The 19,737-nt window shown below is 37.8% G+C and overlaps 1 protein-coding gene across 3 annotated transcripts in view; it reads left to right on the top strand.

The window, feature by feature from the left end:
• The first annotated feature begins 301 nt into the window (after positions 1-301).
• Positions 302-19,737, top strand: part of FYB1 (FYN binding protein 1) — a 172,704-nt gene continuing 153,268 nt past the window's right edge. The window contains exon 1 of one of the 3 annotated variants that reach the window (XM_040262371.1): positions 302-613. Coding sequence is in view for 2 of the 3 variants with exons in the window: in XM_040262367.1 (XP_040118301.1) it covers positions 3,155-3,157 (3 nt within the window). In the remaining variant the exon portion in view is untranslated. Of the gene's footprint in view, positions 614-3,063; positions 3,158-19,737 lie in introns of those variants that run through there. The other 2 variants (XM_040262367.1, XM_040262368.1) reach the window with 2 other exon arrangements.

Genomic DNA, 19,737 nt, shown 5'->3' with positions numbered 1-19,737 from the left:
ATCTCCACACACAGGGAGACTAGAACTTCCTTGAATTTCTATGAATCTATTTTGTGAGTTTGAGTTGTTCTTTCCTGGCAAGGTTCAAATTCATGTTGATAAAAGGAGACAAGTTTACAAAATAATGAAGTTTCAGCTGACCAGTTCCCTAGTTTGGAAATTTAAGGGATCACTGATCATTTCTGTGCTTTCATTTCATCATCGAAAAGCACCAATATCGTGATTATCTCCTAGTATTTGAAGATATTTTAGCCAAGAGTTCTACAGCTTCCCAGAAATGATGGGCTTCAAGGAAGGCTGTGCACATGCATAATTAGTGTGCAAACTATATACTGCTTTTATCAGATTCTGAAAGGAACCCATAAGCCAAAAAACCTTTAAAAAGAGTAAAAGCTACTCTATGCTCTTAGGGTGACAGAAGGAAGTACAAAAATTAATTCACACTGGAGGAATTTCAGAACTGGTTAGGGAGCCAAACTTAATGCAGCCAATACAATGGGAGCACCATAAAAGGCAAACATATCAAAGAGCTTCATTTCCAGGTTCACTCTGCAGGAATCCAGGAAAAAGGGGAGATGAATGAGCCAGCAGCAGAGAAAGCTTCCTGGAAGAGGTGAGACTCCACATCCTCTTGTTCTATCTCAAGGGTCTTGTCCAGTCTTGTGAATGTTGAGCACGTAAAGTGGATGATCATTTGTTTCTTTTCTAAAATGTTAGCCATTCAGGTTACAAAGCTGAAATCAATCATGTAAGAGTTTCTAAGTATTTCTTACCCTTTATGCTAACAACTTCAACCATGCTCCTTTTAAAACCTGATATATACAACAACGACAGTGTTTTTAAATAAGGAGCATAAGCAGTGTGACTTACATTGTTATTAGTGGTCCCTGCCTCCATCTTGTAAACTGACTTAAAAAAAATGAAGCTGGATTTGCCAGTCCCTCCACCCCTGACTTTGTCTCTGAGCCTCACAGTCTCCATCTAGCTGTCACTTTGTACCAGGGAGACAGCTTAATTTTACCACTGCCTGAACATAAATAGTTCTCCAGAATGCAAATTTATGAAAAGAGATTTGAAAAATTATAACCACATTTGCATTCTCTAAGGTACTTCACCCTTCTGCTAGCAGGAATAATTTCAGTGCCTATACCACACACACACAAAAAAAACCGCCTTTATCTTCTTCAGATGGTATCACTGTATTGTGTCAGCTTTCTTGCATTTCCTGTTTCATCTTCCTGCTTAAGGATTTGCATACTTAATTGACTTCACAGGAAATGTACTCACATAGGTGATAATTGAAATACATGTTTTTTGAAGTAAAATGATTATGCTCCAAAAACTAAAAACTTATTGGTGGATTATGAGTTATGGATGGGAGCTTTAGCCTGTTTCTTCTTAGCCAAAATACCTTTCTTAAATATACTACATTAAGAAATATTAAATAAACACAAACTGAAATGGAACTCAAGTGAATAAATTGAAACTCAGTGTTCATTTAACCAGAGACTTGTACTACATTGTGAATGGAAATTGCTCAGTTTTTGTTTATCATGTGATTTTTGTACAAGTGACTGGTCCAGAGAGAAAAGTCATGGAATGATCAAGAAAAAGTAATTATTATGTAGTGTGTGGTGAAAATAGGTTGATCACCTTAGTAGTAGACAGTGTCAGGGTATCAGGATTTATTTCTGCTTGCAAATCTTGCCTGCTAATCTGTCATCTGCCTAGTATGTCACTTGCTCCTCCTTTTAGAGCCCAGGCTTGCCTGTACCTTGAAACTACCTGGGGAACTGTATTAAACAACACTGATGCCTGGGGCTCAAAACTAGAGATCTTTGTTTAATGGTCTCAGGTTAAACCTGAAAACTTGGATTTTTTAAAACTTCCCAGGTGATTTTAATGGGCTGCCAGGTGAAAAGCTTCTGCTTTAGAACCTAATTTGTACTATTTCAACAGATATTGGATGAGAGGCTTTCTGGTTATGCTAAAGAATGTCTCCATTTCAAGGTCTTCTGGCAATGTCTTATTGTCTAAAAAAAATACCTAGTTTTCTCATACCTGTCTTGCCTTGATCTTCCTCCTCCATTCATTCATTGAGTACTTATGATGTGCCAGAGAGAGTATAATTTCTGACTACTCTCCTAGTTCCTGAGTATCCTCAAGCCCCATTTTAAAAATACCTACAGTTTCAAGGCAATCTCAAATTCCTTTCTACCTCTGGGAACTGACCCCTGCTCTGCCTTTCTGTCTTGTCCTAGCAATGGTTCTATCCATATTTCTACCCACATCTCAATTTTGAAAAACATTTTTGTTTAAGAAATAAATAAAAGGAAATATCCACTTACTAAAGAATTTTTATTGTCATGATAGTAATTAGTATGAGTTCAGGATCAAACAAAAAAATTGATGCCCTTCTTCTAGGTTAATGTGGTAATATACACAAGATCTAGAAATTTGCAACCCCAAATTAAGATGTCAGTTGCTAACAAATATTACCAAAAAATTAACTCATGAACCTAGACTGTTATGTACTTTATGTTTTTAATGAAATGAATAACATCCTATGATAAGGTTAAAACATGTCCTGCATTTAAATATTCATGAGATAGATTTAAATGCATTGAAATTGATTATTAAAATTATCAATATCATTTTGTTCTTTTTAAGATTATAGTTCTGTTTTAAATAAGTATTATATACTCAAAATTGAAAAGTCAAAAAGTCAGCAAAGTACAAAACAAGGATTATTTATAATAATGTCACCACCGAAGTCAACCACTGTCATCATGTTAATATGAATCCTCTACAAACTCATTTTATACATAAAATGGGTTAATAACATACACAGAATTTACTATTCAGACACTTTTAAAAACTTCTGTGTCAATCTTCAAGACTTCAAAGCTCTACCTGTAGCTGTTTTCATATCAGTAAGTCATAGTAACTGGATAAACCTGGCCAGTTACACAAATGTTCTGAGGGCTGAGATAACATGCAAATAAACCTTATGTATCAATGTGTGAAAACTGGACAGACCACAGGGTTCAAAAAAGGAAGTACCGTCTGCATAGCTAACTTGCACATTCACTGTCCGAGTTACAGCATCTTCGGAGTCGCTGTGTGCCACGCACATCAACTCTTTCATAAAAAAATGGTAAGTAATAGATTTTATGACTCTCCTTGGTCTCCTAGCAAACATCTGATCTTTTCTACATAGAGCAGAGAGGGCCGGGTGTGCCTCACGGGCAGGTCCTCTGAGCCTCTGGAATTTTTGCTTATCTCATTGTCGTTCCCTTTGTTAATAAAGTTGCTAAGGCGTTATTATACCAGTTGAGAGCCTGTGGCTGCAGGAGTTCCCTTTTCTGATTCTAGCCTCTGAACAGGGGAAGAGTTATGCCTTAAAGAAAGAAAAGCTACATTCTTTGTCTTTGCTTCTTAAGATGGTTGGTTTAGAACCACAGTGCAATCAAGTTTCCTTTCATGAGCACTTTAGAAACCTGAAGAAAACTCCAGTGATATACATTGGGCAATATCGCTGACGATGAGGGTTGTTTTGACAACATAGTGAAGTTTTACAAGAGGAGTTCTTTTGTTTAGAAAAATGCAGTTTAGGGGATTTCTCTGGTGGTCCAGTTGTAAAGACTACGCACTTCTAGGTGCATGTTCAATCCCTGATCTGGGAACGAAGAGCCCACATGCTCCTACAACATGGACAAAAACTAAAATTTAAAAAAAGAAAGAGAAAAAAAATGAATTTTATTATTTTAATTAAGAGAAGCAAACAAAATCCAAATAGTCCAAATCTTAGGGACAGTTTGTGTTCCACAGTTAATAGAAAATCCTTATGTGGAGCACACTTAAAATCATGACTGGGTTCCCAGGGTACATAAAAACTAGCTTAACCCAGAGTGAACCTAAACTACAGCATTAATATTCTGCTAGCTTCCTATTATTTCTCGGTATAATTGACTGTGCTCTCATACATGTGGTGTTCTTAGATGCCCAAAGTCCAGAAGAGATAACTTTTTAATTCCACATGACTTTCCCCAACTCTCCAGCTCGTACAAGACTAGAAATTGGTTACCCCTTCTCTCCTTATGGAGAAGGAAACGGCAACCCACTCCAGTATTCTTGCCTAGAAAATTCCGTGGACAGAAGAGCCTGGTGGGCTACAGTCCATGGGATCACAGAGTCGAACATGACTTTGTGACTGAGAAATCTCTCCTTGTGGAGAAGATGATGGCCTTTGCCACCTCCCAGTGGGAAAATGGGGACAAGGCAATGATCCCTACAGGTACTTGGTGGGGGTAGAGAGTGCACTCTGTAGGCACTGGAATGAACAGGGTAAAGAATTCATGGCATGAGTTTGTAGTCTGAAATCTTATAAGCCAAAATGGGGAAAGTACAGAGGTGGCTCAGATGGTAAAGAATCTGCCTGCAATGCAAGAGACCTGGGTTTGATCCCTGGGGAGGGAAGATCCTCTCAAGAAGAGAATGGCTACCCACTCCAGTATTCTTGCCTGGGAAATGCTATGGACAGAGGAGCCTGGCGGGCTTCAGTCCATGGGGTTGCAAAGAGTCATATACTACTGAACGACTGTCACTTTCACTAATGTTTCCAAACTCCACCTGCAGATCTAGGATTCTTAGAAAAGATCTTGACATTAATTGCCTTCTCTTCAAAAATAAGTGAGGGCATTGTGATTTACAGGGTTATTTGAATTTTCTTAGGGAACACAAGATAGTAATAGAAGAAAAAAAGAAAGGTTTAATTGGATAGTGTGTTTAATGTCCTACATAATATTTTCTTAAGAGAGCACAATCTTATTGTAAAAGTAACACATTATTAAAGAAAATTTCTTAGAAATATAGACATGCAGAAATGACACAATACATATTTTCTATAGTTCTATCACCTGAGGCAATCATTGCTAAATTAGTATAGATCCTTCTAGAATTTTGTCATTTAAAATGTATTTTATAAATATAATTTTCTATAAGTACTATCATACTTTGTAAACCATTCCCTTATCTGTTTTTTAATTTAAAACATCTTGAATAATATCTGAGTTATGAAAGTATTTTTAATAATGAATCATTTTTAATGACTGCATTGTATTCCGTAATTTATTTTAATCAGTTCCATATAGTTGGACATTGAGATTGTTTTTTGTTTTATTTTACTTTCTTTATGGTCATACAGATAAGACTATCATAAACATTCATTTATGTTTGTTGCCTAATTATTTTCCATTGCAAGAAATGCTAAAAGAATAGGTAGATTAAAAAAAAAAGATATATTTTGACTTTTAACCAAGTTACCCTCTTGTAAAACAACATATTTTGATTTTACCTACTATATAGTGAGGGCTTCCCTAGTGACTCAGTGGTAAAGAATCTGCCTGCCAATGCTGGAGATGCAGGTTCAATCCCTGGGTCAGGAAGATCCCCTGTAGAAGGAAATGGCAATCCACTCCAGTATTCTTGCCTGGGAAATCCCATGGACAGAGAAACCTGATGGGCTACAGTCCATGGAGCTTCAAAAGAGTTGGACACAACTTAGCAACTAAACAACAAAACTATATAGTGTCATGGTGCACGAATTTCCCAGTTGCAATAAGATATATGATGCCTATCTTTGTAGCTTATCAAGGTTATACTTAAAAAGGAAGTAGATTTCCTTTAGTTTCTCTCTCCCCAACATTGCCTCTGACATTCTATAACAAGTTGCAGAAAGGCAGGTAGCATATAAAAGGAAGGAAAAAAACTCTTCTACTTTTTCTCCTTGGGAAACATCATAGATGAGTCAAAGGCTGTATTTCTATCTACTTATTCTCTGTTTTCTAGTTGCATGGTTTTTTCATAAGTCACTTAAGTTCTGAGTTTGTTTCCTTATCCAAAAATGATGAAGATGATTATGACAGTATCTTGAAAGGTTGTTTTGAAGAGTAAATAAGATTGTAATTATAAAGCACCCATTAAAGTGCAGGCAGCCGCCAGACACTGAACGAATGTTGGATTCTTTCTCTCCAGCCCCAAATAAGTGATTTCCTAAGGAGGTATAAAGACTCCTAGTGAACACAGGAAGATAATAATAATGGCCATTAACATTTGTGAGCCTTGGCATGAAAAAGTAGTGAAAGTGTTAGTCACTCAATCATGTCCAACTCTTTGTGACCCCATAGACTGTAGCCCACCAGGCTCCTCTGCTCATGGATTTCTGCAGGCAAGAATACTGGAGTTGGTTGCCATTCCCTTCTCCAGGGGATCTTCCCAACCCAGGTATCAAATACAGGTCTGCATTGCAGCTAGATTCTTTACCATCTGAGCCACAAGGGAAGCCCAAGCCTTGGCATCCACGATCTCATTAAATCCTTAACAGTTCGGTTCAGTTCAGTTGCTCAGTTGTGTCCGACTCTTTGCGACCCAACAGACTGCAGCATGCCAGGCCTCTCTGTCCCCACCATCTCCCGGAGTTTACCCAAACTCATATCCATTGAGTTGGCAATGCCATCCAACCATCTCATCCTCTATCATCCCCTTCTCCTCCAGCCTTCAATCTTTCCCAGCATCAGGGTCTTTTTCAATGAGTCAGTTCTTCATATTAGGTAGCCAAAGTATTGGAGTTTCAGCTTGAGCATCAGTCCTTCCAATGAATATTCAGGACTCATTTTCTTTAGGATGGACTGGTTGGATCTCCTTGTAGTCCAAGGGTCTCTCAAGAGTCTTCTCCAAAACCACAGTTCAAAAGCATCAATACTTCAGTGCTCAGCTTTCTTTATAGTCCAATTCTCACATCCATACATGACCACTGGAAAAACCATAGCCTTGACTAGACGGACCTTTGTTCGCAAAGTAATATCTCTGCTTTTGAATATGCTGTCTAGGTTGGTCATAACTTTCCTTCCAAGGAGTAAGTGTCTTTTAATTTCATGGCTGTAGTCATCATCTGCAGTGACTTTGAAGCCCCCAAAAATAAAGTCAGCCACTGTTTCCACTGTTTCCCCATCTATCTGCCATGAAGTGATGGGACCAGATGCCATGATCTTCGTTTTCTGAATGTTGAGTTTTAAGCCAACTTTTTCACTCTCCTCTTTCACTTTCAAGAGGCTCTTTAGTTCTTCTTCACTTTCTGCCATGAAATCCCTATCACCTCCTTGCAAACAGTTACTGCTATTGTTCCTGTTCTCTATCTGAGAAAACTGACTCTTGGGAAGGGTGACTCCCTTACTCACAGCCACACAGCTGCTGAATACTGGGACTGGAATTTGAGCACAATTCTGTCTGCTCTCAAGGCCTGAGCTTTTCTGTATTATGCTGCTGAGGAAAAGTAGGTACCAAGGAAGATAGTGGTTTAAGAAAACCCAGGACTGGTTTTTAGGAGTGCCAAGGACCTTTTCTGAGGCTGGTGACCACCTCTGTTAGATCTGGGAGGCATTGCTTGTAACTTCTGCTAGTACCATTATGAATTATCCTATTTTCAGAATGATCACTTTACAGAAATCTTCTTGTAGAGCTGTTGGGGTGGGAGACTGAAGGGGTCACTGGCTTTGTGGCTTTCCACTCCAGGGCTCAGAAAAAGGGATTCAGTGATCAAATATTAGCCTTTCTCTAAGCTCTCTGTTACTGGTGTAACTAAGCCCGCCTCTTCCAGGTTGACTGCCGGAAGCAGGTATTAGAAGGTGGAACCACACGGTGGCCCATGTGGTTATTGAGAAATTCACCTGTTATCACCCTCTCCCTATAACTTATTGGTAGAGGAACTGTAGAAACTTGTGGGAATTAGGTGGAAAAGTACATGGGGTTTTGAGAGGACAAGGACATAAGCTGTAATGAATGATGGGTTTCAGCTACCTGGTGTGGGGAGTGCTGGCTTTGCAGTGGGATCTTGCCAGCTCTATCTCAAGTTGCTTAATAAGGGTAGAGGATTGGCTATGGGTTCCTTGATGTTCTTTATAGTATGATTCTACATCTTAGAAGCAGAAGGACAAAAAAGTAAGATTCTACTTCTCAAATATCTGATCTTGTGGAAATTAACTTAATCTGAAACTTTAAACAAATTATCTCACTTCACAGCCCGAAATGGAAATAATAGAATGATAACTGTCCACATGACAAATACTTTTAGGCACATTTCAAGTCACAGATTTCCTGAAAAAGAGTGAGGAGAAAACAGAGAATCATGCACAGATTTTTGTATGTTCACAGTTAGTGAGGGGAAACATCTTTTACCAATAAACCTTAGAATGTTTAAGAAATGAAGTATAAAATTGGTTTGAGGGTTTTATTAGATTGTTTAGCTCCTTTCAGTCAGCTTGCAATTTGCATGTGAGCTACTTACAGAAGAAATGTGTTATCATTCTGTATTTAATGAAGGCTTATTGAGCCCTTGTTCCTTGTTGGACTCTGCTGGACAAAAATGCAGGGCGAAAAAGATGGTGAGGGCCTGACTTCTTGGAACGCACACTGAATGTGGTGGATATAACTTTAACATACATCTGAATATCCTGAAGGGTCAGAGATGGAGCCTGGAAATTTGCTCTAGGTGATATTTTCAGGTAATGCTGATGCTGTTAAGGGACCACACTTGGAGGACCACTATTCCCTGAAAGATGGAAAGCTAATTCAAGTAAAGTCAAGTGAAAATGTTAGTTGCTCAGTCGTTTCTGACTCTTTGTGACCCCATAGACTGTAGCCTACCAGGCTCCTCTGTCCATGGAATTCTCCAGGCAAGAATACTGGAGTGAGTAGTCATTCCAGGGGATCTTCTCGACCCAGGGATCAAACCCAGGTCTCCTGCATTGCAAGCAGATTCTTTACCATCTGAGCCACCAATTAGAGTAAACATGTAAGTAAAATACCAGGTAGTGAGCTCTGAAGGAGGTAAATAAGGAGCTGAGACAGAACATAAGAAGGAAACATCCTCTTTAGACAGCAGTCTGGTCTTTGATGCAGTGACGTTTAAACTAAAGCCCTGGTTCTCAACCCTGGTTGTACATTGAAATCACATGAGAACCTTATCAATCATACCTATTCTCAAGGCCCCAGCCTAGACTGGTTAAATCGAAACCTTAATGTATAAAGTGGGGCCTGGTGCAGGTTGAGAATTACAGCACCGAAGATTGAGAATAAGCTGGGCACAGGGAATGTGGCAGTAAAGAGCATTTCAGGCACAGGAAATGGCAGGTACAAAAGATAAGGGGCAGGAGAGAGCTTGGATCTGCAAGAATACATGAGGCAGGAGGAGAGGAGAGGGGCAAAGAGGTGGCTTCTAGAAAGAGGCAACTGTCACATGTTGCTGGGTTTCCAGGGCCATGACAATGAATTTGATCGTATTTTGTTCCCCTCTGGCAGCCACTGAAGACTCCCAAGCATAGGAGTCCGTATCATTGTCCAATTCACGTTTTGAGAGGAGGGCTTTTTCTGAACCGATGCACATCCTTTCCGGATGTCCTTGACCATGACAGGGGGCTCCATTAATTTAACTTTTCGAATTGACTTCAAAAAGTCAATACTGACTTTTTCTCCCTCATCCTTTAAAACTGTGAGCCCCAGATTTAAACACAACCAAGAGTTTAAATTGTGAAGGATTTCTGAGGGGAATTAGTTTGTGACCCCACAAATAATTTGAGGGGCTACAATGGAGGCTCAGTTGAGAGCTGGTATCCCAGGCAAATTAGAGAATGAAATCTGAGCTACAAAAAATCCTCTGGGAACTAGGGTTCCTACCCAGTTCTTTCATGGAGAGGGAGAACAGTGGTTCTTGTTTTTATCATGTAAGTTGGAGGGGGTCAGTCACAGTTCTGAATGACGGGCTACTACCCTCAAATAGAAGTCCACATACCTCCACACACTCCCTTCTCATGCACGCCTACTCTCTACTCTCGATCTGTATATCCTCTGCTTCTGCAAAACGACCTCCCTTTTGCTGCAAGATCTGTACCAATGTGTTAAAAAAAAAAAAAAAACTCCTCTGTTATGACAAGCAAGTTTTGAGCCAAGACTGAAAAGTTCAAATTATACGAGATCTCATTCATGCCCAGGTCAATGCACGGAGGAGGAAATGAGAGGCACTTTAGAGCACATTTGCTCAGACGCTAAATGCTCAGCAGCCTTGCTCTTGAAGCAAATGGGTGGGGGCTCCAGCTCCGGGTTTGGTAACTTCAATATAATATCATTTCCCTAATTCTTGGAGATGCATTTCATCTGACCTTTCTTTCCTCCTGTACCCTTCTCTTCTTAAAATACTGTAGCATGTAAGCAAACAGCATGACAAATGTTCACATACTCACACCCAGAGTTCATGCATATTATTGTACCATTTTGTCATATTATTGCCATTTTGCCATCTTTTCAAAAAATAAAAAAGGCAAAGTTGAAGCCCTCATTTCACCCTCCCCAGTTCCATGCCCCTGCCTCTACAGGTAGAGGAATGTCGGCTCTGAGAGTGACACCTCACCTTCCCTAACATGTTTTTATATTTTTAATCTGCCTGTATCCATAAGATACCATATAAGAGTGATTGCCCACTTTGCTTTTCTATGATTTCTGCATTTTCATTCTTTTATCTTGACATTGGTATGTTTTCAGTATATATGCATTTGGACACATGCAGCTCTAGTTCCACCTATTTTATTTCTGTGTAATTATATTATTTATTTAGTCATCTATTATCTGATGTTGAATTTGTTGTCATTATTTTCCATCGCAAACACTACTAGAATAAATATTCTTTTGCATAAGGGATCTGGGTACCTTTAAATTTACTGAATTTAGCAAATTTTTCTCTGAAATCATTGTAACAATTTATCTCTTGCTCATCTTTTATGAGATTTCCCATTTCTCTACATCATCCCTAAAACTTGGTATTGCCAGATTTACTGATAGAGTTTTGAGAATGTATTATTATATGCAAAACTTTATTTATTTAAAAATTTTTAAATTGAACTGTACTTGATTTATAATACTGTTGTTTCAGGTGTGCAGCACAGTGATATATCTAAATATAGTCTTTTTCAGATTGCTTTACACTACAGGTCATCTCAAGATATTGAATATAGTTCCCTGCACTATATGGTAAATCCTTATTGTCTATCAATTTTATACATAGTGGGGGACACCTGTTCATCCCAAACTCCTAGTTTATTTCTTCCCCTCCTTTCCCCTTATGGTAACCATAAGTTTGCTTTCTATGTCTGTGAGGATGTTTTGTAAATAAGTTGATTTGCATTATTTTTTTAGATTTCACGTGTAAGTGACATCACATAATAATTGCCCTTCTTTCGCTGACTTACTTCACTTAGTATAGTAATCTCTAGGTCCATCCATGTAAAATGGCATGTAAATGGCATTGTTTAATTCTTTTTTGTTACTGAGTAATAGTCTATTAAATATAAATATAAATACAGATATATCACATCTTCATTGTTGACTCATCTGTCCATGGACATTTATGCTGTTCCCATGTCTTGACTATTGCAAATAGTGCTACTAAGAACATTGGTTTTCATGCATGCTTTTTTTTATCTTTTTTTAGGTTTTTTATTTATATAATTATATAAAAATGTATATAATTCTCTTATTCAGTTTTCTATTTGACTCTTAAGATAGCCTCAAAGGAAACTGATACATGTGACCTCTGAAAGCTGATTGAAAGTGTTGATCATTTAACCAGATCTCAGGGTTGTATTCTAACTTGGGTGTTTTTTTTTTAATATATATATATTTTTTAATTTAAATTTATTTCTTTTAATTGGAGGCTAATTACTTTACAATATTGTATTGGTTATGTGTGCTTTTTTAATTAGAGGTTTTGTCTTTTCTGGATATTTGCCCAGGAATGGGGCTGCTGGACGATATGGTAACTCTATTTTTTGTTTTTAAACAAAACTCCATACTGTTTTTCATAGTGGCGGCACCAACAGTGTAGGAGGGTTCGCTTTTCTCCACCCCCTTTCCAGCCTGCTTTATTTGCAGACCCTTTTTCTTTCTTTTTATTTATTTGTCCTGGCTGTGCTCTGTCGTCGTTGCTATGTACAGGCTTTCTCTAACTGTGGTGCACATACCTCTCTAGTTGTGTCTCTCAGGCTTAGTTGCCCTGTGGTATGTGAGAGCTTAGATCCCTGACCAGGGATCAAACTTGTGTCTCCTGCATTAGAAGGTGGATTCTCAACCACTGGACCACCAGAGAACTCCCCTGTAGACTTGATGATGGCCATTCTGATCGGTATGAGGTGATTCCTCATTATAGTTTTGATATGCATTTCTTTAATAATCATGGATATTGAGCATCTTTTCACATGCTTTGCTTGTTGGTCATCTGAATATCTTCTTTGGAGAAATGTCTGTTTAGGCCTTCTGCTCATTTTTTGATTGAATTGTTCACTTTTTTATATTGACTTGTATGAGCTGTCTGTATATTTTGGAAACTAAACTCTTGCTGGCATAGCAAAACTCATTTTTGTTTCAATTTTCCTGATCACTACTAAGATGGAACATGTTTTTGTAAGTCTATTGACCATTCAGGTAACCTATTCTGTAAATTCTCCTCATGTGCTTTGTTCATTTCCTATGGATTATCTTTTCATGTTGATTTATAGTAATTCCTTATATATTCTAGGCATTAACTCTATGTCATTTATGAAGGGAACGTGTTAGTCACACAGTCATGTCCAACTCTTTGCAAACCCATTGACTCACTGTAGCCCGCCAGGCTCCTCTGTCCATGGAATTTCCCAGGCAAGAATACTGGCGTAGGTTGCCATTTCCTTCTCCAGGAGATCTTCCCAACCCAGGTGTTGGGTCTCCAGTATTGCAGGCAGATTCTTTACCATCTGAACCACCAGGGAAGCTCATGCCAGTTATATGCATTGCTAATTTTATGCTTTGAATCCATGGCTTCTTTTTTATTTTATTTTTAGTGTTGCTCTTTAATATGCAAATGTTAAATCTAATGCTGTCAATTTTTAAAATAAATCTATCATTTCTGCTTTGATGTCAGTTTTAAACAGTTATTCCCTACTCTCAAATATTAAAGCTGTTTTCCTCACCTTTCCTCTAAATATTTTAAAGATTTTATTTTCACCTTTGCTATTGCTAAGTCACTTCAGTCGTGTCCAAATCTGTGTGACCCCATAGATGGCAGCCCACCAGGCTCCCCAGTCCCTGGGATTCTCCAGGCAAGAACACTGAGGTCTTTATACCTGTGGATAACTGATTGTCAAGTACTATCTAGTTCAGTCTCTTTTTTCACCTACTTCCTTCTGTTGCTTCCTTTGTCGTATGTCTAGTTCCCATACATGTGTGACTCTGTTTCTAAGCTCTTAACTCTCATATATTGTTCTATCTGTATACTTCATAAAACTCCATATATAGCATTATTCCTCACATCTTACTCTTGGGCTCTGGATTCATATATCTTCTTACCCAAGTACACTTGCTCTTACTTATTGTTTAACAATTTCTACTGCTATTTAGTATTTCTGTTATTATTCTCTCAAACACAACAAAATCTTAATATAATGCAATTACCCATTTAATATAAACTTCCAATCCAATTCCTAGTTCTTAACACTTTTACTTGGAAGAAATGTACTCCACTTTTACTCACATTTAATCAGCCAGAATAAATTACATAGTCATGCCTCAGCTAAAAAGGACAGAGATGTAGGGATGTATCATATTTATGCATTCAGGGTAATGGCAGAGATGGGTACCCATTTGAAAGAGGAATAATATTATATACTACAATGTATATTGAGTTTTGTATGACTGAAAACTGTTTCATTTTAATTTCAATCTAAAATGATAGCTTAGCCATATATAAATATTCTAAACTGATATTACTTTTCCTCAGCACTTCACAGACTTAGCTCATTGACTTCCAGTGTTGCTGAATCATGTACTATATAAGTCTAATTGTCTTACCCTGTAGGTAAAATTCTGTTATTCCTTTCAAGATGTTTGTCTTTATGTTTCACAGCTTTACTGTGCTTCATAGACATGTGAATTGACTTTTATTTATCCTTCTTGATACTCAGAGTTGCAAGTTAAAGCAAGGATCCACAACATTTCTGTGAAGAGCCAATAGTAAATATTTTAGGCTTTTTAGGTTTTGTGGTCTCTGTTCCAACTATTCAGCTCTATCATTGTAGCATGAAAGCAGCTGAAGACAATGCATAAACAAATGGCTGTGGCTGCATTCCAATAAAACTTTATTCACAAACATTGGTGGCAGGCTGGCTTTGGTCCATGGGCTATAGTTGTCAACCCCTGATGTAAAGTCTAATGATTTTCTTTAACTCTGTAAGATTCTAACCTATTATTTCTTCAAAAACTATTACTCTATCATTTCCTCCTTCCTAGTTTTTTTTTTTCTCTAGCATCCCTGTTACTCTAGTGAAAGCTGGATAGATTCAATCTATCCTATGTGATTATAACTGCTCTTTCACATTTTTTTAATCTCTATGCCTCTGTGATGAATCCTGAATCCGTTTATCAACTTCATCTTCCCATTCACTTCATCTATGTCTAGTGTGACCAACAGTCTCAGTTTGCCCAGCACTTTCCCAGTTTTAGCACTGAAGTCCCATGTCCCAGAAACTTCTCAGTCCCAGACAGACCAAGATACTTGTTCACTTTACCTGTGTCCAAGCTATAGTTCATCCCATATACTGAATTTATGTTTCAATGGTTAAATTTTTATTTCTAATTTTTAAAATTGGTTCTTTTTGGTAATCACCTGTTCTTACCTAATGTCTGCCCATTTTTGTTTCAAGTATTCTCATACTCTCCTACAGATATTATTCATTTATTTTTTTACTTGATGTATCCTTAAGGTCACTTTCAGATTGTCCTACTATTTTAGCTTAAATTGAGGCAAATCCATCTTTCAATTGTTGATTTTGATGCATTTTTATTTTTTGTTTATAGTCTTCTTTCTGTATTTTGGAACTCTGTGGTAACCAATTTGAGATGGTTTTGTTGGTAGATTGCTTAGTTTTTGCTTTCTATTTGCTGTCTCCAATGTTGTGCTTACTTCTACTTCTTCCTGAGGTTCCTCCAGCCCAGAAACAGGTCTATATTGATAGCTGATTCAGGCCCCCAATAATTTTGCACATTTAGGATATTCATTACTAAGTCAACTGGCATCTTGGCCCAGATTCTGGTTCTAGGACTATGTCTAGCCCAGCCTTTCTCAACTTAGCAATGTTGTACATTGCAGGATGTTTAGCAGCGTCTCTGGTCCCAGCTCACTAGCTCTAGCAGCACCTCTGTCCCCCTCATTGTGACAACACAAAGCATTTCCAGATACTACAAAACGTGATTCCTGCTCCCCCTACCAAGCTCACATCCCCAGCTGAGCACTGCTGGTCTATCCTCAGGCAGTTCTTCGCGTTGATCATTTGGTCATCTTTCGTGGTGCTGAGGATGGGAAAAAGCATATCTGTCCCCACCCTTGGTTTCAAAGATCAGGCATAGCTCAGATTCTCAGATTACCTATAAGAGCTGAATTAATAAATACTTCTGTACCCTAAACCAACAGCCCACCTCACCACCCCTCCAGTCTTGCTCTCATTCAGTGCAGTTCTGTTTCTGACACAGAAAGGAGCATTTCTTTTTGAGGGTTGCTATTGTTAAATTTTCTCATTTCATATTGTCATTGACATGTGGTTAGGCCAGTAATTCCTCTTCTCTATGTCATGTCCCTCACTTCCCTTTAGTGTCATATCTTTCCTTTTTCTTTTCTCTCTCATCCTCAATCAATGTTATTACGTAAATCAACAAACTAGAGGAAATGTGTCAGCATCAGGGTTGATGAGATACTTGAAGAATTAGTCCAGTTTCTTCTAGGTCTCTATTACCACCCTTATCCCTGTCCCAACTTATTAACACAGCATTTTTCAAAATGTGATCATTAAACCAGCAACATCAACTTCATTGAACTGGATTCTTAATGAACAGTCTTGGGTGGAGCCCAAGACTGACTGAATATGTTCTGGGAGTTGGACCCAGCCACTTGTACATTAAACACACCCTCCTTGTGATGCTGTTGCCTGCTCAAATTTGAGATTCTCTATAATAAGATGGCTAGAAACTTGAAACAGTGGCTCTCAACCTGGCAGCACGTTGAAACTGGCTGTTTAACTTTAAAAGACACCATTGTCTGAGCGCCACCCCCCAGAGCTACTGATTCAGCTGGTCTGGTCTTGGGCTCAGGTACTTTTTTCTTTTAAGCTCCCCCCAAAGATTCAAACATCCAAAGTTTGCTTTAGTTATTTATTTACTGCTTAACCCATGTTGATGCTCATGTACACCAAGTCTAACCCAGTGTAACAGGAACCCTAAGTGAAAATTGGTAAATTTTTAATGAATAGAGTTTAAAGTGAGTCTGGTTTAGAGCTGGACTTCCTGGATTTGAATCTCAGGGCTGCCCATTTGCAGCCATGCGATTTTGATCAGCTTACCCTCTCTGTGCCTAAGTTTCCCCGTGTGTAAAAAGAGATGAATAACTATACCTACTACTTATTAAGGTTGTTATAAGGCTTAGGTAGTTTTACACATGAATGTCTTCAGAGTAATGCCTGTTGCATAACAAAAGCTATACAATATTTTTCTAAAACGATTATGTGTCTCATAAGTAAAATGTGCAAAGAACTTGCAAAACAAAATTCAGTCAAAATAAGTGTTTTGAGAATGGGAATTTTAAAAGCATTCAAATTTTTTTCTCTTTTTTTTCATTTTAGGATCTTTTACTTTATATGACTAATTTCCCCAAAAAAATGCTATATGCTGTTTAAAATATTAATTCAGTAAAAACTAACTTTATTAAAAATTTTCAGAATTTTACTATATGCCTTTTAAAACCAGCTAGTGGAACTGTAAAACCAGAGCTCAGAATCACTAGTTTCTAGTCAGATTTTAACTACAAAAACTGATAAGCCAACAATAAATTGAATCCTTATGTAAGTACTGGCAGAGATCAAAAGAAGTTGAAATAAACATCTGCTGAATTTGATCTATGACAGACATTTAGTTGAAAGAATTCATGTGAAATCTAGTGAAAACTCTCTAATGGGAGGCTTAGGAGGCTTAACTTACATTAATACATTTTGGTTTGTCAGTGTACAGGCATACTCCAAAAGAACTACTGGCAATTGTATTCATCATAACTTTGAAAGTAGTTGAGTTGACTTTATCACAAAAGGACATTCACCCGAAAGAACCTAATTTTATCACATGTACTCACAACTGCATGAGACAGCATTTCAGGCCTGGGCAGATTCTTCTTTTTTTTTTTTTAATAGCAGAACTAGCTATCCCAACACAGTAAGGCTGAGATACACACTGTTTAATAAGTTAGTTCCCTAAGGGATGGGGTTGGGGGAGGAGTGAGTTTCCAAACTATCTGTCCTTAATTATCAAGCAAACAAAGGAAAGACTATGAAGGCGAATTTGTTGTACCTTCTGATTTCTAAGCAAAGTCCACCTGTAGCTACTGCACAAATGAAAAGTAGATGGTTTCAGTTCTCCATAGATGCAAAAGTTAGCTAACTTGAGCAAACATTGATTGAATTTGATAAGCAGGGCAAGGAGAGAGGAAGTTTCAGAAAGCAGGCGAAATAACATCTATGTGGCTAATGGGCATGAAAAAGCAGGCATAATATCTATACATCCTGACCCTCACATATCCCCATTTTTCTCCCCTTCCACATAGTAACTCCTGCTATTTAATTTGCAAGCCACACAGACCAAAAAGAAAGAAAAAAAGAAATTTGCAGGCACATTCCTGAGAAATGACGCTACATTTACCCTTTGATCAGTGAGAAAACTGGTTGTTCTCTTCTGGTTCATTACGGATACACGGACAGGTAGTTAATCCACCAGAGATGAAGGAATATTCCCTTCTAGGGCAAGCAATGTGGAAAAACTAGAAATATATCACATCTTTACATGTGTAATATGTGTGCCACTGTTTGCACTGTTAAGATCTGTATTTAACTGTAGACGATAAAGTCTGCATCCATAAGTAATTTTAATTAAAGGAAGATTCTACTTAACAGTGTACTCTTTCAGTTAGTCTAACAAATATGTTTCTTTAAGTGTGCTAGACCCACAGAGGAGACAAAAAGAGCTGTGGTTAAAATGCCAGGCCATTAGAACTGTAGGCTGAGGCTGGGAGTCTCGCCCCAGGGTCAATTCTGTTTTCTCAAGCTCCCTGGGTTGTTCCGTTTCTCCTTGTTGCTTCCCCACAATGAGTCTCCATTACCAAATCCACTGGATTATTTTACAGGAGACACTCACTTTTTAAGCTACCTGCTCAATTCCTGGAAACATTGGAGTTGGTGACCCTAGATCAGATAGTTTCCTTTCTGGCTTTAATATTCTATGAGTTGAATAAATTCCATAGTTCTGGGTATATAGAATCAGGGTAAAGTTTGGTAAATGGTCTTCTGGGTAGGCAGCTGATACGGGATGTGTTTGGATTGGAAGCAATATCTAGATAAGGGAAGTGTGATCAGATTTCAGTGCCTAACAACCAGCAGAAACGTTCTGGACTAGTGTGTGTGTGTACAGAGGAAACTGGTGAGTGGTTAAAACTTACTATCAAAGAGGGTATTGATGTTTGCAACTCACTTTGAAATGCATCCAAAAAAAAAAAAAAAAGATGAATGGATAAATAAATAGAAAGCAAAAACAAGAGTGGAAAAATGCTAACAAATGTAGACTGAGGAGAGGGGGTGTATTTTGGTATTCACTTTCAAAAAACTTTCAGATACGGTTGTAATATTTTATAATGAAAAGTGGGGTAAAAACTTTAAGTGTCAAATAGACTGAGCAAACAGAGCTGGGAATTTTAGTACAATACTCCATGTCCTATATTCTTAACCAGTATGTTTATTTATACAGCTTCCATTTATCTACTGAGATATCAGCAAAAAGTATTTTCCCCTCTAAATGTATATAGCCTTATTGTTCTCCCCTCTTATAAAAATGATATGCATGATGATGAATATTTTTCAAAAATATGAGAAAGTAAAATGTACGGACAGTAATAGTTCTACTATCTGAAGAAAATCACAGTTAACATTTTAGTAATAATGTTTCAAGACATACCACTAGAGAGTGTTTAAGATCTTCTATATATGCCTCTTGTAGCTAAGCTGTTGCTACTTCTCCATTTTCTTCTCTGCCCACCCAGCTCTGACCCTTCCTTTAATGCATGGCTCTAATTTTTTTCCTTTAAGAAACCTTCCACTTTTCACTCTTGTCCTACTCTTACACCCCCTTGACTTGCCATGTCCTACCTACAGCATTTCTCTTGCCAATGCCTTGAAATTCTCATCAAGCACCTCTAATATTCAAATGTGTTTTCTCCCCAATTATTTTGTATCCTACCACGTTATCTTGCATACCCCAAGCTGCCGATACATGTTTGCTGTCAGACTCATAATTTTACTGGAGCTTAATCTGATTAAGGCAAACTGTCCTCCTGATTTAATGAGTAACTTCGTAGTTTAAAACAAAATTCTCACTTGATTCAAAAATAAGGATATCTGTGCCAATCCATTTCAGCTAAATCATGGAAAACACAGAAATTATAACACATAGAATTATTTCAGAAAATATAAGCCAACCTCTCTGCAAGTTTTATCTTAGATTTTGTCATTGACATTTCCCAAGGGCTCATAATGAGTGATTTGGTACATTCTCTAACAGAGCGGGGGAAGGTTC

The sequence above is a fragment of the Oryx dammah genome, unplaced genomic scaffold, assembly GCF_014754425.2.
Source record: "Oryx dammah isolate SB20612 unplaced genomic scaffold, SCBI_Odam_1.1 HiC_scaffold_20, whole genome shotgun sequence".
NCBI classification, from domain to species: Eukaryota; Metazoa; Chordata; class Mammalia; order Artiodactyla; family Bovidae; genus Oryx; species Oryx dammah.
This window is presented reverse-complemented; position numbering and strand designations above follow the sequence as displayed.